This window comes from Pelophylax lessonae (assembly GCF_965119305.1).
Source record: "Pelophylax lessonae genome assembly, chromosome: 1".
Classification (NCBI taxonomy): domain Eukaryota; kingdom Metazoa; phylum Chordata; class Amphibia; order Anura; family Ranidae; genus Pelophylax; species Pelophylax lessonae.
The window spans coordinates 745,499,855-745,527,355 of NC_138768.1; the positions used below are offsets into that span (position 1 = coordinate 745,499,855).

The 27,501-nt window shown below is 42.7% G+C and overlaps 1 protein-coding gene across 1 annotated transcript in view; it reads left to right on the top strand.

The window, feature by feature from the left end:
- Positions 1-27,501, top strand: part of CORIN (corin, serine peptidase) — a gene marked incomplete at its 5' end in the record, with an annotated part of 372,660 nt that overhangs the window by 284,154 nt on the left and 61,005 nt on the right. The window contains 3 exon segments of the mRNA XM_082265807.1: positions 13,250-13,363; positions 13,452-13,562; positions 16,828-16,957. Of these exon segments, the coding sequence (XP_082121933.1) occupies positions 13,250-13,363; positions 13,452-13,562; positions 16,828-16,957 (355 nt within the window).

Below are 27,501 nucleotides of genomic sequence, written 5' to 3' on the forward strand. Positions count from 1 at the left end.
GCATGCATGACATCCTGTATTGCGATGAATAGGGGTTGTACTTATTATGCTAATGAATGCCAGTCAGTCCTTTAGTAGGCATCAGGTTTTGTGTGTATCAATACAATTAATGTGGGTGAATCCTGAAAGAAGAAACTCAGAAGCTGGCAATGCTGACTTCTTCTGAAAATGCAAATTGCCTGGCTCTCGTGCTGGGCCTCTTGCTTTAATACTTGGTGTGACAAACATGGGTCAGACCACTGCCCTTTTTACTGACTGGTAACAAACGACTAGTCAATCTCACACAGCTTTGTCACTGGTTTGCAACAATGACACTCTCAGCCTCACTGTGCACATGGATTTTCCAGCTCGCAGGACCACAATCTAAGTGGCATCAGGCTGAGAGTGATTGTTACTGGGTTCAATTAACTAAGCAATTAACCCTTTAAACCCCAAACTGCCCCCAGATAGCTTTGAGCTTTCAACCCTTCAAAATGACAATTATGATTTTAGAATAAACGTCTGTACCACACACTATCCCCACAGACTGGTGTATTTAGAGATTTACATTACAGTAACGTTCTTAAAGAGACAGGGACTCTTTTCATTTGCGTTAGCGCATTAGAGACAGTATTAACACGTTTCAAAATATGATTTAATAATGAAAAAGTAAAAAATGGTGCAAATAAAATGTTTACAAAAAAAGTGTTACAAAGAAACAAAGTGACAATAAATGCAACATAGAAATAAAAAGAGTTGAAAATAAAAATACTTGCAAGTACTGGTTTCAGCAGACTTCAGTTAGTGAGCAAGGTGATATATTGGCTCTCATAACTTGTCAGATCTTTCTTCATTTGATAGAACACGAGAGCTGAGCAATGTGATTGCAGTCCACTTTTCTTTGGCATTAAGGGGGTATTGTCAGAGACCATTTGACCAATTAAGCGGAGTGGCCCTGGGATGTCACTGTGTTTATGACTGTATCCCAGGTACTGTTTTCTATAAGTAATAATATCTCCAAATACCTACAGGTCACAGTCTGCTAATCTGCAAATTATTGTCCAGCATGAAGTTAGCTTCAAAATGCATATAAATATGGCAGGTTTGGGGGGTCTACTTTACCCAGGAGGAATAAGGCGTTCCAGTGGTTCCCAATATCAGCTAATATAGGGGTGTTTTGACTTAAAACTCTACAAATTAACTGAGGGAGGTAAATACGGTATATCCTTATTCTGGCTGTGCTGTTATTATTTCATAAGTTATGAAATATACTAACGTTCTAGAGTCTTGGCTGGTAACCAGTCTATCAGGAATGTGTATTGCTACGGTTTTTACAAAAGGGGGGAGAGCTGGCAGGTATCTGTAAAAACTCCAGTCACTCAAGCAGGCAAGTCAGACATTTTTGTTAGGGTTTCCTGACTAAGTGGGCATTTGGCTAATAGGCATGAGAGGGTTTGCATCTGTCCTGATCTGATGAGGAGGTTTTGGCATCAGCTATCATTTTGTGTCATGTTCCAGATGCTTCCTGGGGGGATGAAGAAAAGGGTTACAGACTGTCATGGCTGAATTCTGAACAACATGACATCTTTGCTCTTTCACGCAGCTTTGTGGGGGGCCCAGTACGCTTTACCATTACACTTTGAGTCTTCAACCCAGAACAAAAATGCAGATAAAGACATAATATAACCCTGATTTGTATGCTTATTCCAGGCCAGTGGCTCAGAGTGTATTCATACCAATGAGTCAGCATAATAGCCAAGTAACGAGCATTTTCAAAAGGAGCAGTGGCAGCCCCCATTTTCTCATGAAGAGTTTACTTTACTCGGTTCTTATTATAGTTTACAGTATGCTTAATTAAAATATACTTTTGCACTCAGCTAACTGATAGGTAAACATTGCTTTAAACTGTACATAAAAAATATTTTTTTCTTTTAATACATGTATCCAATGTTTTCACATGTATCTACGATGCTTCAAGTCTTGAACAAAGTGAAATTCTGAACAAAGCTGTTACTGATTTGTTACATGCCATTTGCTGTAATCTTTCATCCAAGGCAGGCCACATGGCATAGAAATGTAATGCTTTTATTTGCAGAACTCTGGATAAAAGTCGCTTTCAAGAAGATAATCAAATTTGTTTTGAAAGCCTTGTCTTGCTTCCCCTCTCCAGTCAATTCTTATCAATTTCTATAAATCTGGAAGGCACTGCAACAGCTGGAAAATTACCAGTGTCACCGTGACATTTGTGTGACCGTGGCGAAACGTGCCGCAGAGGAACTGTCTGCTCCTCACAGCTCAAGGTCTCATTCATATTCCATGTATGCAAGAAAGACAAACATCTCCTTTCTCTTTATCCAAGCCGGTCATGTCTCTATTACCATAAAAGGATTCGGCTAGATTGCTATCTATTTCTATTACATTTATACATAATGCCCTTAAAGTGGCAAAGCATCAGCCTTAAAAAAACGAATCACTTGGTAGATACAGCCAGGTGCCTTAGTTGTAGTCAACCATTAACCACTTCAGGACCGGAAGGTTTTACCCCCTTAACCACTTAAGCCCTGGAAGATTTTACCCCCATTCCGACCAGGGGGATTTTTGCGATTCGGCACTGCGTGAATTTAACGGACAATTGCGCGATCATGCGACGCTGTACCTAAACGAATTTGACGTCCTTTTTTTCCCACAAACAGAGCTTTCTTTTGGTGGTATTTGATCACCTGTGCGATTTTTTGATCATGCGCTATAAACAAAAAAAGAGCGTAAATTTTGCAAAAATAACAATATTTTTCACATTTTTTTATATGAAATTCCCCAAAAAAATGTAAAAATCAAAATTTTTTAACATTTTCGGCCAATTTGTTTTATGCTACATATGTTTGGTAAAAAAATTTGCAAAAAGCGTATTTTGATTGGTTTACGCAAAATTTATCAAGTTTACTAACAAAGGGAAAGATTTTTGTCATTTTTGTTGTTTTTTTTAACGCGTAATGGCGGCGATCTGCGATTTTGTTTGCGGGACTGCGACATTGCGGCGGACAGATCGGACCCTTGACTGACATTTTTGACACTTTTGGGGTTACTTGTGACATTTCTACAGTAATCAGTGCTATACATATGCACTGTTACTGTAAAATTACACTGGCAGTGAAGGGGTTAACTTTATTTGAGAGGGAGGGGCGTGAGTCCTGGGACCAACCTTGTTCAATTTATTCATAAACAGCATTGAGGACGGGATCAGTAGTTCGTTATCAGTTTTTGCAGATGACACAAAATTGGCCAGGGCAATAACTGCACAGCATGAAGCAGATATCCTACAGAATGACCTGGACAAAATTACGGAGTGGGCAACGACATGGCAAATGAGGTTTAATGTGGAGAAGTGTAAGGTTTTGCACTTGGGGACTAAAAACATAAAAACACAATACACGTTAGGAGGGGAACCCTTGGGGGAATCAAAAATGGAGAAAGATCTGGGAGTCTTGGTTGATGATAGATTAGGCAACAGCATGCAATGTCAAGCGGCAGCTTCCAAAGCCGGCAGAATATTAGCATGCATAAAGAAAGGGATGTATTCCAGAGATAAGACTATAATCCTTCCATTTTATAAAACTTTGGTCCGACCGCATCTGGAGTATTCTGTCCAGTTCTGGTCGCCAGTCCTCAGGAGGGATGTGTTGGAGCTGGAGAGAGTCCAGAGAAGGGCAACTAAACTGATTAGGGGGTTGGAGGACCTTAACTATGAAGAGCAGCTGCAATCGCTCGATTTATTTTCCCTGGAGAAGAGACGTCTGAGAGGGGACATGATAGCAATTTATAAATATCTTAATGGGGATCTCAGCTTAGAAAAAAAGCTGTTCATTCGAAGGAATTGCATGAGGACTCGAGGACATACAATGCGATTAGAGGAGAAGCGTTTTAACCTTAGGCAACAAGGAGGGTTCTTTACTGGGCTACAAGATTGTGGAATTGTCTACCACAAGAGGTGGTTTCTGCGGGTAGTATGGTGACTTTCAAAAGACTCTTAGACGTACATCTCAAGGATCAGGACATTAAGGGCTATGTTAGATGATTACAGCCGCACACACCTACACAGGTTGAACTGGATGGACTATTGTCTATTCAACCTCACCTACTATGTAACTATGTAACTATGATTCTAACTGTGATTGGCTGTGGCTAGAGCTATAGGAACAATGATCAACGGTCCTAAATAGTAGAACCGTATGATCATTGTTTCTACACAGGGGAGAATGACAGGCGGCTTGTTTACATCAGCCGCCTGACTTTCTCCCTCTGCACCGACGATCGCCGAGTGACCGGCGGACATCGGGTCCGCCGGTCACACGCGCGGGGGGGTCCGTGACCGCACGGGAGCGCGCCTCCGGGGGCGCGCGCTCATTCCCTAGACCCTCACAGGCTAGTAGTACTACGTCGCTCTGCCTGTGAGGGGCTGACCGCCGCAGTAAATAGTCGTGCGGCGGTCGGCAAGCGTTTAATAAAAAGGCCATTTTTTGCGATGCGGCACTGCATTACTTTAACTGACAATTGCGCGGTCGTGCGACGCTGTACCCAAATAAAATTGATGTTCTTTTTTTTCCCACAAATAGAGCTTTTTTTTGTGGTATTTGATCACCTCTGCGATTTTTATTTTTTGCGCTATGAACCTAAAAGTGCGACAATTCTGAACAAAAACAATATTTCTCTTACATCCTCTGACAGACGCAGCCACTTCATAGTTTCCTCACAAATGGGTAATGCGCCACCTACAGGAGTAGACTAGGCAGTGAAACTATTTAGAAAAACTTTTCACTAGACACACCCTTAGGGGCTGTCCCCTTAGACATTATCCCCAGACACATCCAGCTTACTAATCAATCTCTTGCTGCCTAGTGTTAGGAGTGGACCCAGGTTTCCCCTGCTCGGACTCCGGTCTCAGTTTTTATTTTCTTTGAGAAATGTTTCTGTTTATTTTTCCTTACTCACTATCACTAGCTAGTGTCAGGGGGATCCTCCTGGTGAACAACAAGTGACAGCCGGGCTGAGGTTTCACACTGGATAATATAGATCCTTATGGTCTCCCTGCTCGGCATATGAACGTGCGCAGGTTGTGGTCCGCCCAGGCCTCGCCATGACATAGCCCCGGTGGATGGGGACGAGCCTGCGAATGGATGCATCACTGGGATGCATCAACCTGGAATGCCCTGAGTTGCAGCGTAACCTCTTGGCTGACAGCACCCCCACTTAGGGTGGGAGGCGAGCTGCTTCGGAACGGAACTCCCCGGTCCATGGTATGGTAAGTGATGCTGCGTCCCCTGTGTCCCTGTGACAGGGAAGATGGGGCCCACTCCTGGGGATAGCAGGCTGTGTGTCTCTGCAAAGATCCCTCAGGCCTATCCGGGGGGGGGGGTCTTGTTACCTTGTCGGGGGGGGTCCCCATAGGTGGATCCCTGTGGTGGCCTCATTCCTGGGTTCCCTGTATGGTTGGCGCCGTTGTCAGCCGCCATTTTGGCTGTGGGCATCAGGCTGACTTGCTGTGAGGGAAGCAGTCATTTTCCTGAGGCTTGGTGCCGTTTCCGGGCTCCATCTTTAGTGTGGGCAAGCGTGCTGTATGGGCGGCGTGCTGTTTCGTCACTTCCTCTCCTCACTCACACTGAAGACTGCAGGCAGAGCGGCTGCTTCTCAGGTTTGCTGGCACTATAAGGGGTTTTTAATCCTTGGGGCATTCCTCAGACATACCTTGCTCCTGTCAGGATACTTAGTTACATTAAAGGGGGACTCCGGATGTAGCCTGGCAATGTGGTGCAAACCGCGATCATGATTTAAAGGGCCAGTGTACTAATTTTTTTCACTTTATGCAACGTGGAGTCCCAAGGTGAATATTCCCCTTCTGCCTTTATTTGTGCATCTGGACCCTCCAGATCACCATCTCTAGTGTCTCTGTCTGCAGCCCTAAAAACTTTAGCGTGGATCTTGTGATGAACCAAGTCACTGCTAGTAACAGGCCGATGCCCTCTCAGTCCTCTGATTCAGGACCTGATTTGGTTGCCACGGACAATGCCCTCCCAAAGGGATCTCTGTCCTCAAAGTCTGTTGGTGAGGAGGATGTGTCTATTCGCCGCATGATCTGGCTAAAGAGCTGGTCGTGGGACCAAGCCTCTAAGAAGACCGTACATAAGGTGTTCTGTGCAGGTGTCAGAACTAAGGTTCGATTAGATGGTCAGTACAATAATTTAGGGATTCAGAAGTAAAATATAAATCATAGCAATTTATTATGAATAATATTTATGTTATTACAGTACCGTACAGATATTGGCTTAGCCTAATTATATGTGACCAGTATAAACATAGAAAACAAAAAAACAAGACATACAACGTGAAACATTTAAACATTTAACAGGGTACCGGCCGGTGCATAATGAAATACATCATTAGGGTATTGGTAATCAAATGTAATTATTCTTAGTGGTAGATTCCGTTTCTGTATCCTCCTATGATGTGTGTCTGTGGACTTGTGGGGGGAAGTTTGATAATCAGCTTTTTATGCTTGATATAGCAGAGTGGGTAAGTGGTGGGTGGCTGCGGTAATTTTTCCTCCACTTGATAGCATTTACACTGTCCGAGGGTATGGCAGTATTCTTTTCCTCTTTGCTCCTGAGTCTATGTTGTGACTCGTGGTTAGGTCGGCAATTGCCTAGATTTCCAGCTATTACCCTCTCAAAGTGTAAATGAAGTGTCAGGTTTCAGCGGCTCAGAGGCTTGGGGGATGGTTCATTAGTGTGTTTGGTATGTCCTTAGTAAGTTTGTTATTAAGGAGATCTTGCAGAGTATCTAGATATCTCCTTTTGTATTGGCGGCATTTGATGGAGGGGTGTCAGGCGGTTTTAAGTGAAACACCGTTTCTTGGGGACTATGCAGAGTGTGTATCTGTGTTTATACATGTGGGGATAGTTCCAGGAGGCGGAGCTTATGAATAGAGAGGGAGTGAGTTGGTGTGGCTGTGGAGAAGGTGCTGATCCCTGGCTGGAGGATTACAGGGGAGAGCTGTGATCTGTGAACAATGAGGAGCCATCATAGAAGAACACAGCACTGATTATCCCAGTGTCACAGACGTGGACGGCGGAGGAGTTAACGGGAGCCGGCGGATCGGGATCAGCACACGAACCGGGCACTTCAGCGGCATCGTAGCGGAGGACAGGAAGCAGAGCGGCGCGGCAAGGAGATCAAGGTCAGGTAAGTGGAAACACTACACCGTCCAGGAAGAGGGGTGAAGAATCAGCCACCCGGCTGACAGAGTGTCTCTGATGAGACTGAGCCATATACTGGAACTATCCCCACATGTATAAACACAGATACACACTCTGCATAGTCCCCAAGAAACGGTGTTTCACTTAAAACCGCCTGACACCCCTCCATCAAATGCCGCCAATACAAAAGGAGATATCTAGATACTCTGCAAGATCTCCTTAATAACAAACTTACTAAGGACATACCAAACACACTAATGAACCATCCCCCAAGCCTCTGAGCCGCTGAAACCTGACACTTCATTTACACTTTGAGAGGGTAATAGCTGGAAATCTAGGCAATTGCCGACCTAACCACGAGTCACAACATAGACTCAGGAGCAAAGAGGAAAAGAATACTGCCATACCCTCGGACAGTGTAAATGCTATCAAGTGGAGGAAAAATTACCGCAGCCACCCACCACTTACCCACTCTGCTATATCAAGCATAAAAATCTGATTATCAAACTTCCCCCCACAAGTCCACAGACACACATCATAGGAGGATACAGAAACGGAATCTACCACTAAGAATAATTACATTTGATTACCAATACCCTAATGATGTATTTCATTATGCACCGGCCGGTACCCTGTTAAATGTTTAAATGCTTCACGTTGTATGTCTTTTTTTTTTGTTTTCTATGTTTATACTGGTCACATATAATTAGGCTAAGCCAATATCTGTACGGTACTGTAATAACATAAATATTATTCATAATAAATTGCTATGATTTATATTTTACTTCTGAATCCCTAAATTATTGTACTGACCATCTAACCGAACCTTAGTTCTGACACCTGCACAGAACACCTTATGTATGCTTGCCCTGGTTAGGTCAGACAAGTATTATTAAAATACAGGGACCCTTAATAGCAATCTATAACCATATGCTCCTCACACATACCTTATATGCTCTAAGAAGACCGTGCCTGATCTCCCCTTTTTGGGGGAATGCCTTTTTGGTGACTCCTTGGATGAGATGATGCAGGGTTTAACAGGGGGTAAGAGTACTCTTCTGCCTCAGTCTGCAGAGGGCAAAGCGCCCCGCGGTAAGCGGGGTCGCTCCTTTAAGGCTCACCGGGGGCTTTTTCATGCCACGGGGTGCAGGAAAAAGGAAAACCGTTCAAGGCCTCCCGCGGAAACAAGAAGGCTTGGTCAGGTAAGCCCAAGGCCTCTCAGTCCAGTGCTGCGGCCAAGTCTTCCTCTGCATGAAGGGACGCCCTCACCCGGCTCTGGGGTGGGGGGACGTCTGCATTACTTTTCAGGAACCCTGGACGTCTCTGATTCAGGACAAATGGGTTCATGAACTGATTTGTACAGGGTACAAGATTGAAATTTGATCTCGTCCAGCAGGTTCTTTCCATCGAATCTCCGTCTGTCCCCAGATCGTTTAAGGGATCTCAAGGGGGCTGTGGAAGATCTTCTCGCACAGGGTGTCATTGTCTCGGTTCCTCAGCGGGACAGGTTTTGAGGCTTTTACTCAAAGCTGTTCACGGTACCCAGGAAGGAGGGCACGGTGCATCCTATCCTGGACCTCAAATATCTGAGCCACTTTGTACGGGTGCAGAAGTTCCGGATGGAATCCATCAGGTCGGTGGTGGCGTCTTTAAATCAAGGGGATTTTCTGGCCTCCATCGATTTACAGGATGCGTACCTGCACATCCTTATCTACGAAGGTCCCCAGCGGTTTCTCCGCTTTGCAGTAGCGGAGGAACATTTTCAATTTGTGGCATTACACTTTGGTCTAGCTTCAGCTCCCAGGGTCTTCACCAAAGTTTTGGCCCCTGTGCTGGCTCTGCTGCGCAAGAAGGGGATTGCGGTCCTTGGTTATCTGGACGATCTCCTGCTACCGGCAAGCTTGTGTGCCACTCTGTCGGGCGATCTGACAATCACGTTTCAGACGCTCCAGGAGTTCGGGTGGACCATCAATGTCCAGCAGTTGGCACTGGAGCCGTCAGTGTGTCTGAATTATCTGGGCATGGTCTTGGACTCCACTCAAGCAAAAGTTTTCCTCCCGGAGGAGAGACTTCAGAGGTCGGAGCCGTCTCACGAGGTCGGAGCTTTTGTGGTGGCTTCTGGTGCCCTCTCTGAGCCAGGGCAAGTCCTTTCTGCCGCTGTTGTGGACGGTGATTACCACAGATGCCAGCCTGATGGGCTGGGGTGGAGTTCTGGGCACTCTTTCTGCCCAAGGTGTGTTGTCAAGGGAGGAATCTTCCTTGCCGATAAATGTCCTGGAGCTCAGGGCTATAAAACTCTGCCTGCTACATTGGGCGTCTCGGTTGCACGGTCACCTGGTTCGGGTTCAAACCAAGAATGCCACGGCTGTGGCTTACATCAATCACCAAGGGGGCACCATGAGTGCCCGGGCGGCCAGGAAAGTGGCCGAGTTTCTGACTTGGGCCGAGGCGCACGTTCCAGCTCTCTCCGCTTTTCACATTCCTGGAGTGGAGAACTGGCAGGCAGACTATTTGGGTCGTCAGTCCTTGGATCAGGGGGAATGGTCCCTGCATCCGGAGGTGTTTCGCCTCCTGTGTGCCCGGTGGGGGACACCGGATGTGGATCTGTTTGCGTCTCATCTCAACAGAAAGGTGGACAGGTTCGTGGCCTGGGCTCGAGATCCTCTGGCGGATGTCAGGGACGCGTTGGTGGTGCCTTGGCACCGGTATCGGCTGATTTATGCCTTCCCTCCGATTCAACTGTTGTCCAAGTTCCTCCACAGATTGGCATTGGAGCAGGTGCAGGTGATTCTGGTGGCTCCAGACTGGCCTCACCGGTCTTGCTACGCGGACCTCGTAAGGATGGTCGTCGAGCCTCCCTGGCGGCTGCCTCTGCAGGAAGATCTACTTTCTCAAGGGGCGATCTTCTATCCTGCTTTAGGGTCTCTGGCTTTAACGGCGTGGCTGTTGAAAGCCAGGTGTTGAGAGATAGAGGTCTCTCTGATGCCATCATTCCTACCTTGATGAGGGCTCGAAAGGCTACCTCCAGGAAGATTTATCATCATAACTGGAAGGGGTATATTGCCTGGTGTGAGTTGCAAGGGTAACATCCTTGTTCCTTTTCAGTGGCAAGGGTCTTCGCTTTCTTGCAGAAAGGTGTGGAACAATGTTTGGCTTTGGGCACGCTTAAGGGTCAGGTGTCGGCCTTGGCCATTTACTTCCAGCGTCCCTTGGCGACTAATTCCTTGATTCGCACCTTTGTTCAAAGGGTGCATCATCTGGCTCCTCCAAGGAGATCCCCTTTGCCTCCGTGGGCTCTGAATTTGGTTTTGGCTGCTTTGCAACGACCTCCCTTTGACAATATCAGAGAAGTCTCTCTGCCTGTGTTGTCCCAGAAGGTTGCCTTTCTGGTGGCTATAACCTCTGCGCAGGGTCTCTGAGTTGGCAGCGCTGTCTTGCTGTTCGCCTTATCTGGTCGTCCATAGGGATAAGGTTGTTCTGCGACCCAACCAATCCTTTCTTCCTAAGGTGGTGTCTGCTTTCCACCTCAATGAAGATGTTGTGTTGCCTTCACTTTGTGCGAAGCCCAAGCATCCCAAGGAATTTGCTCTGCATACTCTGCATGTGGTCCGGGCGGTCAGGGTTTACCTGTCAGCCATGGAATCTTTTTGGAAGTCTGATTCCCTGTTTGTCCTTACTGAGGGTCCTTGTAGGGGTTCGGCTGTGTCTGCTGCAACCATTTCCAAGTGGATCAGACAGACCTATTTACAAAAGGGTCAGGTTCCTCCTTTCCCTGTGAGGGCACATTCTACTAGAGCCATCAAGAGTGCCTCTTGGGCTTTTCGCCATCAGGCTTCTGTGGCTCAGGTGTGTAAGGCGGCGACCTGGTCGTCAGTACACACTTTCACAAAATTCTACAAGATTGACTTATTGGCATCCTCGGGTGCTTCCTTTGGCTGCAAGGTTTTGCAGGCTGCTGTTTGCTGAAGAGACTTGTTTTTTTCTCTTCCTGGGGTGAATTTTCATTTTGGGGTTAGCTCCTGTTGATTGAGCTTCTGTTGCCCTGTTGGCTACGTTTTTTTTCTGGCCTTGTTGGATCATTACCGTTTAGTGGTTGTGTTTCTTCCCTCCCCTCATGCCTACACTGTTTGGGACATCCCATTTGTGAGGAAACTATGAAGTGGCTGCATCTGTCAGAGGACGTAAGAGAAAATAGAATTTTTGTAAGATTTTACTGTAAAATTATTTTCTCTGAGTCCTCTGACAGATGCAGCCCCCGCCCCTCTATGGGGTTTGGTTGTCTTTTTCCTTCACTGCTTGCTACGAAACTGATTAGTAAGCTGGATGTGTCTGGGGTAATGTCTAAGGGGACAGCCCCTAAGGGTGTGTGTAGTGAAAAGTTTTTCTAAATAGTTTTACTGCCTAGTCTACTCCTGTAGGTGGCGCATTATCCATTTATGAGGAAACTATGAAGTGACTGCGTCTGTCAAGAGGACTCAGAGAAAATAATTTTACGGTAAGTTCTAACAAAAATTCTATTTTTTTACATTCTGCTAAAAAACATTCATAATAAAAAAATAATTTATTTTAAAATCTAATTTTTTTCATCATTTTAGGCCAATATGTATTCTGCTACATATTTGTGGTAAAAAAACATCCCAATAAGTGTATATTGATTGGTTTGCGCAAAAGTTATCGCATCTACAAACTAGGGGAAAGATTTATGTAATTTTTATTTATTTATTTTTTTACTACTAATGGCGGCGATCAGCGCTTTTTAGTTGGACTGCAACATTGTGGTGGACAGATCGGACACCTAACTGACATTTTTGACCCTTTTGGGGGGACCAGGGACATTACTATAGTAATCAGTGCTAAAAATATGCACAAGTTACTGTACTAATGACACTGGCAGGGAAGGGGTTAAAACCAGCGGCAATCAAAGGATTAAATGTGTCCCTAGGGGTCCTTTCTAAATGTGTGGGAGATGGGTTTGCTGGATGAACATAGAGACCTGTGTTCCTAAAGAGGAGGAACACAGGATCCCTGTTATAGACTGAGGGAATTTTTTTTTTGCAACCCATGGAAATTTGCTTGATTCCCCCATCAACACAGTGTTGACAGGGGAATCAATGCCACCGAGCAATTGTGTTCTCCTGGCGGGGGGTGAGGGAGTCGGTAAATATGTAATTTACCAGTTCCTTCCTTTTCTGAATGGAAAGAGTCATAGTCAGTAACATTGTAAAAAAATAAAATAAAATGATAAAAAATAATGCAATCGGAAATACCGAAAAATAAAAACTACTGACACCAGTGGGTGTGCTTCCAGGATCGCAAAGGTCACACATGCAACTGGGCCCTGGCATTCCACCTCTGTGGGGAGGCCCCAAGATGGCAGGAAGGGGGCCCACTGCAGAACTGCAGGACCCCGCAACCAGAGTAAAGGGCTCCAGGATCAATGGGAAGAGCCCCAGGCTTTAAGGAAGGGGCCCCGGCCACATGTCCGGGGGGCCCTTCATGGTTTCTTTCACCAGGGTCCTAAGGTTCTAGTTACGCCTCTGACATAGGCTAACATCAAATTGCGTTTTAAGGCAAAAAAATGCTGGATGCCTGTAAAAGTGGCATATTTTTATGCCTGTGTGCATGAGATCGTACTGTTGTCATACAGAGCCGTTCCCTTGTGTTAGAGAGTGGCTCCCTCCGTGCCCTGGCTGCCATGTTAACTCCTCCCTTATTTTTTAAGTCTTGTATGATATTCAATTGTGAAGCATTTGTACTACAGAAGTAGTTTAAATGCTGTTGGAGTGAAATCTAATGATGTTCTGTGAGCTCCATTTAATCTAAAGGCCATATTTTTTATTTTAAGTCGTTTTTTTTTTTTTTTAAGAATCCATACGATACAAAAGTATCATACGATATAAAATGATACAAAAGAAGTGCAGGTTGTGCAAAGTCAGGACCCCTCTGTGCTGCTAATTGGTTTTGGAAAAATGTTTGAATGTTATTGGAAACGTGATTCCTAAATGTTGTTCTTAACCTTGAAGGTTGTGCGGAGAGAGGTCTCTGGGAGTGTCCAGGAAGTAAGATATGTATCAAGTATTCCATGATCTGCGATGGCTTTCCAGATTGCCCCGAACAGCTAGAAGAGACCAATTGTTGTAAGTTGTTTACAGTTGTTATATAAAAGAGGACCTGTAAAGACACATGATCGTGAAGCATGTTCATGATTCCCTATTCATTCTACAGCCTCCTGCACACATAATGAACTGGAATGTGCAAACCATAAGTGTGTATCCCGTGACCAGTGGTGTGATGGTCGAGTGGATTGTACTGATAGTTCTGATGAATGGGATTGTGGTAAGTAGGACAAGTAGGCAACTAAACATACATAATAGCGGGAAGAGTGGCAGTTTAGCAGCTCAGGCACATGCCTGAATGGCTGGTGTGTGTGTTGTTAGAGTATTGTAAGTCTGTGTGAGCTGTACATGTCCTATCTAAGAAAGGAGACTTATTGCTGTATCCTTATTTGACAACAATGTACGATTTTATGATCAGCCAGCCTGCCTGAAAATTGGCCATTACTGCTGTGCTATATTCTTAACACGGACACATCCCCTTGGACATCAGCTTGTGTTCATTGTGGGCATCCTTGGTTGGCTGCATAGAACAGCACTCACACACACATAACAATTTTTATGAAGTTTGAGCACAGTGGTCATCATGTGATCACACCTGTTATTTTGTATTTAAAGGAACTTAAAGTGCATTTAAAACTTAAAAATTAACTTTGTTTATTTACTGACCTCTGGCTTTTAAATTATGCCATTAAAAGCATTATGTATTAGGTGTGTGATGACTTCCTCAAGTTCCAGGTGCGGGTGACATACGGCGCTGTCCATGCTTCAGACACAGAGGAAAAAATAGAAAGAAACAAGCTGCAGTACACCATGGACATCACACAGATCCTCGTTTATGCAAGCTAAAAACCATGGCAACATTCCCCACCCCTGGAACCTCCCTTCTAACACGTTTCATCTACTCATGGAGTACAGTACATCTAATAAACAAGGATCTATGTGATGTCATCAGTGTGCAGAAGCTTATTTCTTGCTTCCATTGAAAGAATTACATTATATTTCTTCAAAAAGTGATAAATGTTGTGCTGACCATTGCATTCTGCAGTGTTATCCAAATCAGACTTATCTTTCTGCCTGGGTCACCTCTGTGAACTACAGAACGCTTTTCTCCTTTGTTGTGGAGATAAAGAGATGGGAAGGTGCCCCTTCGTTTTATCACAATTCCTTTCCTAAGGTGACAATGTTGCTTCTCCATAGATACAATACAGTGAGCGAGTGTTCCACCCTAGGACAGGAAGTGCATTATTGTGCATTATTGGGAGGATCACTAGGTGACAAAAAAAAGCTCCAAAATTTATAAGCATAATTACATATTTGTGTGAAGTACCTCAGCCCAGTTAAATGGGTTTAAAGCTTTTTCCAAAGTGTAAACACTCCTATGGAAATTTGTTTTGTATGCAGTCAACGACCCCTCACAGCTAAATGAAAAGCGACTGGGGCCAACTAACTTAATTTTATCCAAAACAGTATAAGCCTAATGCACACTGGGCTTTTGGCCACTAGGATTCTGGCATCTTCCTGCAGCTAGAAGGTAAGGTGCACTGTCCAGCCCCACTACCACCCCCAGCCTGTACAAGTCTATATAATGAAAAATAGGACTGGACACTGTACCGAGTGGTACTAATGTTATTGGCCATATGCTGGAATACCTGTGCCTGAGTGCATACAGCTGTAAGTGCCAATATCGCTCAGTACTGGGGCTAAATGCCCAATTTGCACGAGGCCATAAAGTTTGATGCCTAAGATTTAGTAGTTGTGAATCTTTTTGAGATCCATTTGCTAACTGAGTATTCGCCATATTTTTTCATCTATATCCTGGAGCAAATGAGGCTTGGTTCACCTCTGCATATTTTTTTTTTTTTTTGCAATTCCTTATTTTTGTTAAATCCTTTCTATCTTCTATTTTAGTAACAGTTTTGATTGTATGTTTTGTCTTCTAAGCCATTTTGCAATTTATTCTTTGCACATTATTTTTTGTGGTGGCTGTCCTACGCTCTAATTTTTTAAGTCTAAACTCCGTACACACGTACCGATTGTCGGCCGAACGATCGGCCGTCTTTTGTCTGGTGCTGTTTTGTTGGTTGAAAAGTGCTCAAGACTGCACACGAATTTTGTCGGCCAACAACAACCAACTGCAGAAGTGATGTCATGTTCTGGTCTACTTTCCATGTGTTTTTTCTTCACTGAGCATGCCCAGTCTTGATCATCACATTTTTGTCGGCCGAAATCTGTACTGACTGACGAACAATCGGCCGTTCTTTGTTGGCCAACAAAAATTTTAAAGCCTGCATACCAGATTTTGTTCGGCCGAAAAGTCGCAGTCAGTTGTCGGAAGCATCATACTAACAAGCCGACAATCGGATGTTGGCCAAATATTTACGGCCGACAATCGGTACGTGTGTACGAGCCTTAAGTTAGCCTCTTTTGCCAGTACTAGCCCTGTATGTCAAGAAACTGCTTTAGTTCATTTTTCAACTGCTAGAGAAAGAAAAGTGTGCTTGCAAAGCCTTTGTACTAACCTGTTATCTTCAGGGGAGCAGGGTGGAGGGGGTCTGTTTCATGCTTGTAAATTCTGAGTGGTTGCAACCTGTGTGCATGTGCTTTTTTGTGTCCGGATTGGATGGCTTGTGTTTTTGCATTATTGGCTAAAATGAATGTAAATTATCAAGAATCAAGCCTTTTCCTTGTTTACTTCATCTTCCTGTGTCTGTGACTGATGATGAGATCTTTCTGTGTTACTAAATAACGTATTTTAAAGCAGAAATCTACCTTTTAATGTGTAAACTTTCTTATCAGCCCAAGTATTCTGTTCAGCCGTTTTGTAAGTCATACACCTCTGCCAGACAGCACAGCCACAAGGATGATACTAGTTTCTCTCAATGTAACATTGACTGGGGTCACCTGTCTAACCAAAGCCTGCTGATTGCATAATAAAGATGCAAAACACTGAGAAACAATCAAATCTACTCGGCCTGCCCCCCCTTCCTCTATCCCCTTCTGCACATGGGCATGCATTAGAGCCTGATTGGCTGCTAGTGCTGCTCCTTCCTCATCCGTGGGCTGTTTTGCAAAGAATGGCAGCATGATATGACAGATTAAGTTATTTACTGTATGCTAGTTTCATGTGAAATTAAAATGAATACATTGTTCTATTACATTGTGTTTTATTATCTGTCTGAGCTTGATGCTGCAATTTGTTACATATTTTAAAGTTTTGTGTTCAACAATTAAGGTTGCATTCAGGAACACTGAGCTTCCAACTGTGCACCCCTGCAACCCATATTAGTTAGTAAGACATATACAGTATATTGACATCTAATCAGTGAAACCTATATTCTGATTGGCCTTTACATAACAAATAAGCTCATATAGGAAAAAGATTATTTTTGTAACATGTTTCAGCATTATGCCATTACAAGCAAGGATTCTGGTGTTATTTCAAATATAGTTGATGTCACTAACTTTTCTAAATTTTTATATTTCAGTCTCTGTCTCTAGCAATATGAGTTCCCTGACATCCTTGGTCATTCACAGATCTGCTGACAATTACCATGTTTGTGCTGACGACTGGAAAGAAGAGTTGTCTCAATGGGTCTGCAAGCTAATGGGTTTAGGGTAAGGTCAGTAGTGTGTAGCAATAATAAATATTATGGGCTATAAAAAAAATTGATAACGGATTGATTTTTGAAAAAAGAAAAATTTGTAACTGCAAAAAACTGATGATTTTAGTTTTTCGAAATGTGAAAGAGCAGCTGCACCTAAAATTGATTTCTTGGGTGTAAGGTTCATTTTCCCCACTGCCTTATTACTGCTGCCCAGAATCAACTAAATGTTGAGACAGGCCATGGTTAGCTTTTTTCCACTGAACCTACGGTTGTCACTAAGCTCTTCCTATAATTCTGTTAAAAATGATCATGTTGCAGAATTTCTGTGCCTGGGTCTATATAGTGGATAACTAAAATGCAATGTTCAGGAGACTGCTGTAACATTAATCTTAAGAAGATTTAGCAAACTAGAAAAATCCCTTTCACACGGGCTTTCCGAACCGGTCCACCCATCAGTTTTTCAGGCGGACCTGATCGGATACTCCGTGCAGCCCTATGTAGCAGCGGATGTCAGCGGAGACATCTCCGCTGAAACCCGCTGCTATCCGATCCGATCCTGTCCGTGAAATCCAGACGGTAACCCTATTTTCCATCCGTCTGGAGGATCGGATCAGATAAGATAGGATGAAAATGGACAGGCGGTCCGTTCTCATCTGATCTCCCATAGAGGAGAGTGGGGATCTGGCAGCTCCGCCTCATGCAAAGTAAGCTGAGACGGAGCTGTCATCCGCTTGCTCAGTGAGGATCAGCGGATCGATCCCCGCTGAGCAAAACTAAGCCTGTTGGGTGCACCGCGTGAAAGGGGCCTTATGCTATTAGTAGGTCTCTTATACTTATGAGTAGTAAGAACTATCCAAATTACTAATATGTATTACTTGCCTAATGTTCTATACTTGAATTAACAAAGGATGCCATTTTGAAACCATGTAAACTGTAAAAAAAAACTATAAACACTACAAGATAGAAGAACTTGGAACAGAACTTCTAACAACTGAAATACCAGGGGAGGGGGGGGGGGAGATATAATCAGTAGGCAAACATTATAACATGAAAACAAAAAAAAAAAGGAAAAGATGACGCCACACTATGGTTACCTCTTAAAAAGTTTATTTATTAGCCGATATGGAAAGTATAGCAATACACAGCATCAGAATCCAGAGACCCTCAAAAAACCCTCTCCCTTAATTTGTTCCATTTAAATTAAATGCCCCTAACTAATTTAAAATGGTCCGTGTGACATCTCACACCTAAAAATCACTATCGTGGGAGCTGGTGAAAGACTCACCTCAGAGCCCCCTCCTTCTCACTAACAAAGCCTGCACGAATAAATCCATAGTATAAGAAGCTTATCTAGATCCGTCAGTACCCCAAGAAACCAGCACCCCACCTTAAAACCACAATGGGTGAATGAGGTGCTGGATTTGTACAAGGTAAAAACTGAACTGGTTGAATGAAGCATTGGACTGATCCAGTATGGAGCTGAATATAAAATTAGAGAGCAAAATCAGGTCCCACTGACTGTATTGGGCAAATACAAACCCAATTCCAAAAAAGTTGGGACACTTTACAAATTGCGAGTAAAAAAGGAATGGACAAATTTACAAATCTCATAAACTTATTCACAATATAATATAGATAACATATCAACTGTTGAAAGTGAGACATTTTGAAATGTCATGCCAAATATTGGCTCATTTTGAATTTCATGAGAGCTACACATTCCAAAAAATTTGGGACAGGTAGCAATAAGAGGCCGGAAAAGTTAAATGTACATATAAGGAACAGCTGGAGGACCAATTTGCAACTTATTAGGTCAATCAGCAACATAATTGGGTATAAAAAGAGCCTCTCAGAGTGGCAGTGTCTCTCAGAAGTCAAGATGGGCAGAGGGTTACCAATTCCCCAATGCTGCGGCAAAAAATATTGGAGCAATATCAGAAAAGAGTTTCTCAGAGAAAAATTGCACAGAGTTTGAAGTTATCATCATCTACAGTACATAATATCATCCAAAGATTTAGAGAATCTGGAACAATCTCTCTGCCTAAGGGTCAAGGCCGGAAAACCATACTGGATGCCCGTGATCTTCGGGCTCTTAGACGGCACTGCATCGCATACAGGAATGCTACTGTAATGAAAATCACAACATGGCTCAGGAATACTTCCAGAAAACATTGTTGGTTGAACAATATCCACTGTACCATTTGCCGTTGCTGGCTAAAACTCTATAGGCCAAAAAAGAAGCCATATCCAAACATGATCAAGAAGCATAGGCATTTTCTCTGGGCCAAGGCTCATTTAAAATGGACTGTGGCAAAGTGGAAAACTGTTCTGTGGTCAGACGAATCAAAATACAAAGTTCTTTTTTGGAAAACTGGGACGCCATGTCATCCGGACTAAAGAGGAGAAGGACAACCCAAGTTGTTATCAGCGCTCAGTTCAGAAGCCTGCGTCTCTGATGGTATGGGGTTGCCGAGTGCGTGTGGCATGGGCAGCTTACACATCTGGAAAGGCACCATCAATGCTGAAAGGTATATCCAAGTTCTAGAACAACATATGCTCCCATCCAGACATCGTCTCTTTCAGGGAAGACCTTGCATTTAACAACATGACAATGCCAGACCACATACTGCATCAATTACAACATCATGGCTGCGTAGAAGAAGGATCCGGGTACTGAAATGGCCAGCCTGCAGTCCAGATCTTTCATCCATAGAAAACATTTGGTGCATCATAAAGAAGAAGATGCGACAAAGAAGACCTAAGACAGTTGAGCAACTAGAAGCCTGTATTAGACAAGAATGGGACAACATTCCTATTCCTAAACTTGAGCAACTTGTCTTCTCAGTCCCCAGACGTTTGCAGACTGTTATAAAAAGAAGAGGGGATGCCACACAGTGGTAAACATGGCCTTGTCCCAACTTTTTTGAGATGTGTTGATGCCATGAAATTTAAAATCAACTTATTTTTCCCTTATACATTTTCTCAGTTTAAACAGTTAATATGTCATCTATCTATGTTGTATTCTGAATAAAATATTGAAATGTGAAACTTCCACATCATTGCATTCTGTTTTTATTCACAATTTGTACAGTGTCCCAACTTTTTTGTAATCGGGTTTGTATATATATATATATATATATATATATATATATATATATATATATATATACACACAGCATGGTGCAATACAGTCCATAACCAATGTGTAGTTACCAGCTTCTTATAGAGTAGTCAGTGTTGATGTGTTCCCAATAGAAGTGCTAGTTAGCCAAGTAGAGACAGAAATCAAGCACACTTGATAGTATGTTAATCCACCAGCGGTGTCACAGCTTATAGAAATCAGCGCAGCACGGACCAAGGAGAGCATCCTGGTAAAAACACCTCAGTCTATGATGAATGAAATCGGCAATTAAAAAAAATATTTAAGAGTTTAGGGTGTGTTCATCTTTTCTTTTTTTGTTTTAATTTTATAAGTTATAAAATACCTTGGTTCCCTGGGAGAAAAACAAGTTTTGGTTATCACGTTTATCATGTTTTTCCATGCTCATTATAACTTATTCTTGGGCTTTCACCTTAATCAGGACATTGTTCTCCTGTCTCTCTATCAAGCTCTAGTACATCGGAAAATAAATTCTCTTTAGGATCCATGCACACTGGGCTTATAAAACGCTGCTTCTACAGGAGTTTTGCGTTTTGCCTGTAGAAGCAGCTCAATGTTATCCTATGTGTCCATGCACATTAGGATGGTTAGAGGCTTCGGGGTTTATTTACTAAGGCTAAAGAGTGCAAAATTAGTCACATTTCTGCATAGAAACCAATCAGTTTCTAACCTCAGGTTGTTCAATTAAGCTTTGGAAATAAAACCTGGAAGCTGATTGGTTTCTATGCAGAATTGTGATAAATTTTGCACTCTCTAGCTTTGGTAAATAAATCCCTTACTATCTAGATGTAGTCCATTCTGCGCTAGTTTACCTTGCAGCCACAGTTTCCATTAGAAAGACTAAAGGCCCGTACAGACGCACCAATTGTTGGCCGTAAATTTTCGGCCAACGTCCGATCGGCCAATTATCGGCTTGTTAGTATGATGCTTCCGACAACCGACTGCGACCTTTTTGTCCGAACAAAATCTGGTGTGCAGGCTATAAAATTTTTGTTGGCCAACAACAGAACGGCCGATTGTTCGTCAGTCAGTACAGATTTCGGCCGACAAAAATGTGATGATTAAGACTGGGCATGCTCAGTGAAGAAAAAACACACGAAAAGTAGACCAGAACATGACATCACTTCTGCAGTTGGTTGTTGTTGGCTGACAAAATTTGTGTGCAGTCTAGAGCACATTAAAACCAACACAACAACACTGGACAAAAGACGGCCGATCAGTCGGCCAACAATCGGTGCGTGTGTATGGGGCTTAACTCTCTGTTTGTCATCCATAACAAAGGAGCAGGAAACCTGCTTCTTGTTCCACCATTGCTAGGTGGCTCAGACAGATCATTGTTCAAAATGAAGGCTCTTAAGGATCAGTATTTACCCTTTCCTGGTAAAGCTCACTTTACCTAGATTTGCAAAGCTGCCACCTGGTCTTCAGTTCACACATTTTCATGGTTTACCATATGAGGGAATCCCTCCGTTGGCGCTGTTGTTTTCTGCCAGTGGGAAACACAATGATCACTGATGACTGCTATAGCTGCCTGCAGTGATCGCTTGAAAAAAAATATGACAGGATGGTTGTACTAAAGTCTATTGATGGATCGACGTAAGTATAACCAGCCTGCCCATATATGGATTGAATCTCAGCCAGTCCATGCTGAACCCGCCGAGATTCGATCCATCTATGGCCAGCTTTAGGGACACAGCTCCCACCACTCTCTGTTTTATGATCTGCTGCTAGTACTGCTTTTTTACAAACTGAGGCATGCTGGGAGTGGAGGGGTTATACCAGGCTGGTCACTGTTTTTTTTGTTGCCAGTGTCCAAGTCCTCCCATAGTCAGCTGTATAACTCCAAGAACCAGATTTTACAGTATGAACAAAAATCCAGGGATAATAAAGAAAATATATACAAACACTCTGTAAATCCCCTTCAAGTTTTAGTCCATGTATTACAAGAGACACAAGTGGTGTGGAGCTCAGTAGTGAGAGCTGCAGAGGGACCAAAGAAACCGACACTCCAGGAAATGTCAGTTTCCCAGTGGGCTTCTGGGGCCTTTATTCTGAATGACTGGCGTTTGGTGTCACATGCAGGGAAAAGGTGAGTATACACTGTTTAAAACTGCAACAACAGTTTTAATATTTATTTTTTAGGATTGTCAATGACAGCTGCCATGTGTCTCTAAGGAAAGGTTTACTTTAACATATAATTCATGTTTGGGATTTCCAGGGGGTTGGCTTTTTCTTTTACAGCTCTATGTATGGACTGTACATATAATACATGTATAGTGCAACTTACATTCAATATCATTCAAGCATAAGGAAGGTGCACTTTCTGGTCATTTTAGGAAACACAAATACTGTAAAACATTTTTTATGAAAATGATGTGGTTAAAAATGGTATCCCAAAAAATAAAGCTACAGAACTCTGTGTGAACTTTATGTACAGGTTAAGGAACAGTAAAGTCTGAAGAACATAGGAGTAAACAAATTCAAAACATTGCATTGGGGTGATATACTTTAACTATTAATACTGTGCAAAGCCACCTTTAAATTACATACATGTTTATCTCTGTTGTAGGAATACTATATGCCCATGTACAGTATATCAGGCTATTTGACTTGTGTTATGTTTAAAGCGGATCTTCACTGCATCTGAGCACCACAAACCAAAAACACTATTTAATTCATTTTTAATATTTGAATTATTTTTTATTAAGTTTTTTCTTTAAAAGATATAAAAGGAGTACAAAATATAGCAGCAACAGTAAATTGCTAAGGTAACATACACAGCAGTATTGGGCAGCAATAAGGAACAAAGTTGAACTGCTCAATGGTTCGATTAAAGGTCTAGGTAGTTATATTTGTGGGTGATTCACAGCAATTCTATGAAATGAAGGACCCTGAGTGGTGCCTTTCCAGGTAGGAAATGTAAAAGCCCTTAAATCCTAGGGCATCATAAAAGCTGAACATCAATGAAAACTCTATAAAAAACAATACTTCATCTTATATCCAGTACCCTCCCAGGGCCAGGTCTTGGCATCTGTTCGACAATGTATTTGTGTCCAAGGACCCCTCTACCAATTCCAGGAGGGCCATATATATATATATATATATATATATATATATATATATATATATATATAAAGAAATGAAAGAGAAGAGAAGTACTGAGGGAGTATTGAAGAAAGAATAGTAGGTCAAAGAAGAAGAGAAAGAAAGGGACGAAAGTGGTTCCGCCCGAGGGTCCAGCTCTGGAGCCTGGGGTCAACTCCGCATGTCTGGTACCTGCAAATAACTAAGCCAGGGGGACCAAATTTTTTTAAAACCCTATTGCTTGTCCTGTAAGACACTGACATCATACACATCTTTTCAGTCAGAATGATCCAGGTGAGTTTACGTTTCATCAAGGCAAGATCTATGACCAGACTTTTCCACGCAGATGCAATAGTGATTTTAGCTGCTAAAAACATAAAGTGGATTAATGTCTGTGTGTGTCTTGGGACATTCTCAACTGGCTTATTCAACAGGTCTATGCTCACGTCGCTGGTAATATATACCATAGTTACCGAGTAAATAGAAGGGTGTAGCCTCATCCAAAAGAGGCGAACTTTATGAAAGTTCACCATATGTGTAAGGTAGTGACCATCTAGCCACAACCCCCTGAAGCAGGATGCCGACGATGGGAAAGCGCAGGGAACAAGATAGCTTTGCGTCATTTTTGATATTCAAAGCAAACTCACCCATCCATCCTTGCCGCCGTGCTTTATTTTTTTGAGAAATCACTTTGAAAACAAACCCCTTAGCATTTCTGGCCATGGCCATCATGAGTAAGGGCAAATGATTAATTTAGAATTTACTTCCTAGAATCCATCTGCCCTTAGCTCAAGTATACATGCAAAAGAGTGTGCTTAGCTGACAAAAACCCCTCCTCTTCTCCATTCTTTCTGAAGACTCCTGGGATGTATGACATCATTTGCCTAGGCAAGAAACCAGGAAGCAACTGAAGAAATGTAAATAAAAACTTTAACCACTTAAGCCCCGGAAGATTTTACCCCCTTCCTGACCAGGGCCTATTTTGTGATTCGGCACTGCGTGAATTTAACGGACAATTGCGCGGTCATGCTTTCTTTTGGTGGTATTTGATCACCTGTGCGATTTTTTGATCATGCGCTATAAACAAAAAAAGAGCGTCAATTTTACAAAAATAACAATATTTTTCACATTTTTTTATATGAAATTTCCAAAAAAAAAAAAGTAAAAATCAACATTTTTTAACATTTTGGCCAATTTGTTTTATGCTACATATGTTTGGTAAAAAAAATCGCAAAAAGCGTATTTTGATTGGTTTGCGCAAAAGTTATTGCGTTTACTAACAAAGGGAAAGATTTTTGTAATTTTTGTTGTTTTTTTTTAAACCAGTAATGGCAGCGATCTGCGATTTTTTTTGCGGGACTGCGACATTGCGGCGGACAGATCGCACCCTTGACTGACATTTTTGACACTTTTGGGGTTACCAGTGACATTACTGCAGTAATCAGTGCTATACATATGCACTGTTACTGTAAAAATGACACTGGCAGGGAAGGAGTTAACTGTATTGGAGAGGGAAGGGTTAAGTGTGTCCTAGGGGCGTGTTTCTAACTGTGATTGGCTGTGGCTACTAGTGTAAGAACAGAGATCAACGGTCCTACATAGTAGAACCGTCTGATCTCCATTCTTACACAGGGGAGAATGACAGGCGGCTGTGTTACATTAGCCGCCTGTCTTTCTCCCGCTCTAACGGACAATCGTGAGTGGCCAGCGGACATCGGGTCCACCAGGCACACGCGCTGAGGGGGTCCGTGACCGCGTGGGAGCGGGAGCACGCCTCCAGTGGCGTGCGCTCGCTCCCTAGAGCCTCACAGGCTAGCGACGTAGCCCTACGTCGCTTTGCCTGTGAGGGGCTGACTGCCGACGTAAATTGTCGTGCGGCGGTCAGCAAGCGGTTAAAACAAGTAAAGTGATATATGTTCCTATCTTTTTACTAATACTAATTTACTGGTACTATTTACTAATGCTAACAGCATGAGGATTACAAATAATCAATGTTGATTGGGAGAGTGAAGTTCCATTTTATTAAAGCGGAGTTCCATCCTAAAATTATACTTACCTCCATCTTCTTGCTCCGGGTCACCTGAAAAACAAATGGATAATCGCAATTTTTTTTTTTTTTTACTTACCTTGTTTAGAAGAAAATATTCTCACCTTACTTCCTCTTCCTCCCCTCGGCGGCCACGGCGATTCGTCACTTCCTGGCTTGCAATGATTCCTGGGAGCTGAACCTCATCGCTCCCGGGAATCAATGCGCCTGCACCGGCCCCGACGTCAGTTCCGGTGCAGGCGCCGTCATACCTTGCTAAACAGCTTCTGGGCATGCCCAGAAGCTGTGCAGGGATGACGCTGCGGAAACGGAAGTGACGGCGGGGCCGGTGCAGTGCATCGTGGGACCGAAGAAGACGGAAGAGGACACAGAAGAGGATCGCACTGACTTCAAGCTGCCCACACCTGAGATGGCAGCGCTGGACAAGACATTTTCAAGGTAAGTATTTCTTCTAAAAGGTAAGTGCAAGGGACAGATCAGAGGCTATTGTGGAATGTACTAGCCCTGACTGTCCCGGGGGGGTATTTTTATTAAAAAAAACGTTCCCAGGGTGGAACTCCGCTTTAAGTTTTCTTCTCTCCAGTTTTGAACTTGACCCCAGTGTGCAAAATGTATCACTTTATAGCAAACCATCAGATTCATTTTTTACTCATTAGAACCACAGTCTGCTAAATTCAGATTGGTTGCTGTGTCTCTTTGATATGAGTTCATTATTTACATAGGTCACTGCAGCTTTCGAACAATAGAGCAGTCCTCTATTGCCACCAAATAGATTTTATATGTAGATCTTTAGGAAATTGAAAAGCGTAATCTGATTGATTACTTTGGACAATCAATCCCTGGATTTCCTTCCTCCAGTTTTCATACCATAGCCCCACAGTGTTTGAAGTTTCTACTTCCCTAATAAGTTGCATGGCAGGTTACAGCTGTGCAGCCAGAAAAATATCTTAGCAGATGATTTCAGAGTAGAACTGTCTTGTGGCAAGTCTTATTAGCATCCTCCATACAGGTCCTGGCAAGGGTCAGAGGTGATAATCATTTAATAAGCTTGGTAAGGATTATAAGAAATACAGCATGCAATATATAGACTAAGATCTGGGCAATGGAGACTAGTTGGCTTTGCCAGTTACACTAGAATCATTCTCATGTGGCAGCTATAACTTGCTGCGGTGCCAAGATTTTATTTCTAATGCGGCTGTGTCGTCCAAGTTGTACTATACTTATCTAACAAGGAATTATGTGCAAAGCCATTACTTATAGTTGGGGAAAGCTACAAAGACATTAATATATCAGTCCAATCGCTGGACAAGTACAGGCTATAGCTATATCTTATTCCAGCATTTATGCACTGAAACTCCTGCTGTGTTAGTGCACTGGACATGGCAACATAATAACCTCCAGAAACTCACAGTCATTTTCCAAGCTAATTCACAATTCAAGGTTTGCAAATGAGTTTTAAGCAAGGTGATTTGTCTTTCTTTGAATTTTTGAAAGGGACACTAAAATATACTATTGCCTTTAAAACAAATTAAATAAATAAAAAATATACATATTACAAAGCTCATTTACCGCATCTGCCTCATTTAATAAAAATCAATGCTTTCTATATTTTTATTATATAGATATACATATATAGATTTATCATATAGCTTCTGTCCCTCATTACACCCTCGTGTTACCCTGCAATACAGTCTATCTTCAAGAAATAAATAGAAAAGATCATCTGCTTTTCTTGAGATTGGAGTAGATCTGATATGTATTACAAAATAAATCAGCTGAAATGTGATATACACGGAGGATATACAGATAAGTCTTCTCCTCTTCCCAACACAGCTTGAATGGCAACAGTGGCTTTACCAGAATTGAAGAATTAAGTATTGCTAAATAGCTGTCTTCATAAGTCTAAAATTCTATTATAAAAATAGACTTAAATTAACGTTTTTTTTAATAAATAGGAACCACATATTAAAGTGTAAATAAAGGCAAAAATTTTCTCTTATTTTGATTACAGTAAGAGGGTTATAACCCGGCAGGTTTTTTTTCCGCGTCCCTTTGGGGGGATTTCCCTTCACTTCCCGTCCCATAGCCAAGACAGGTAGTGAGAGGAAATCTCAGGGTGTCAGAACTAGTGACCCCATTATAAGATTTCTCCTCTATTCCTGTTCTGGTGTTAACCCAAAATTTTAGATTTTCCTTTAATCTCAGGGTGAATCTCACTAACAGGGACGCAGACAGCAAGAAAACATGACAGATCTTCTAATTC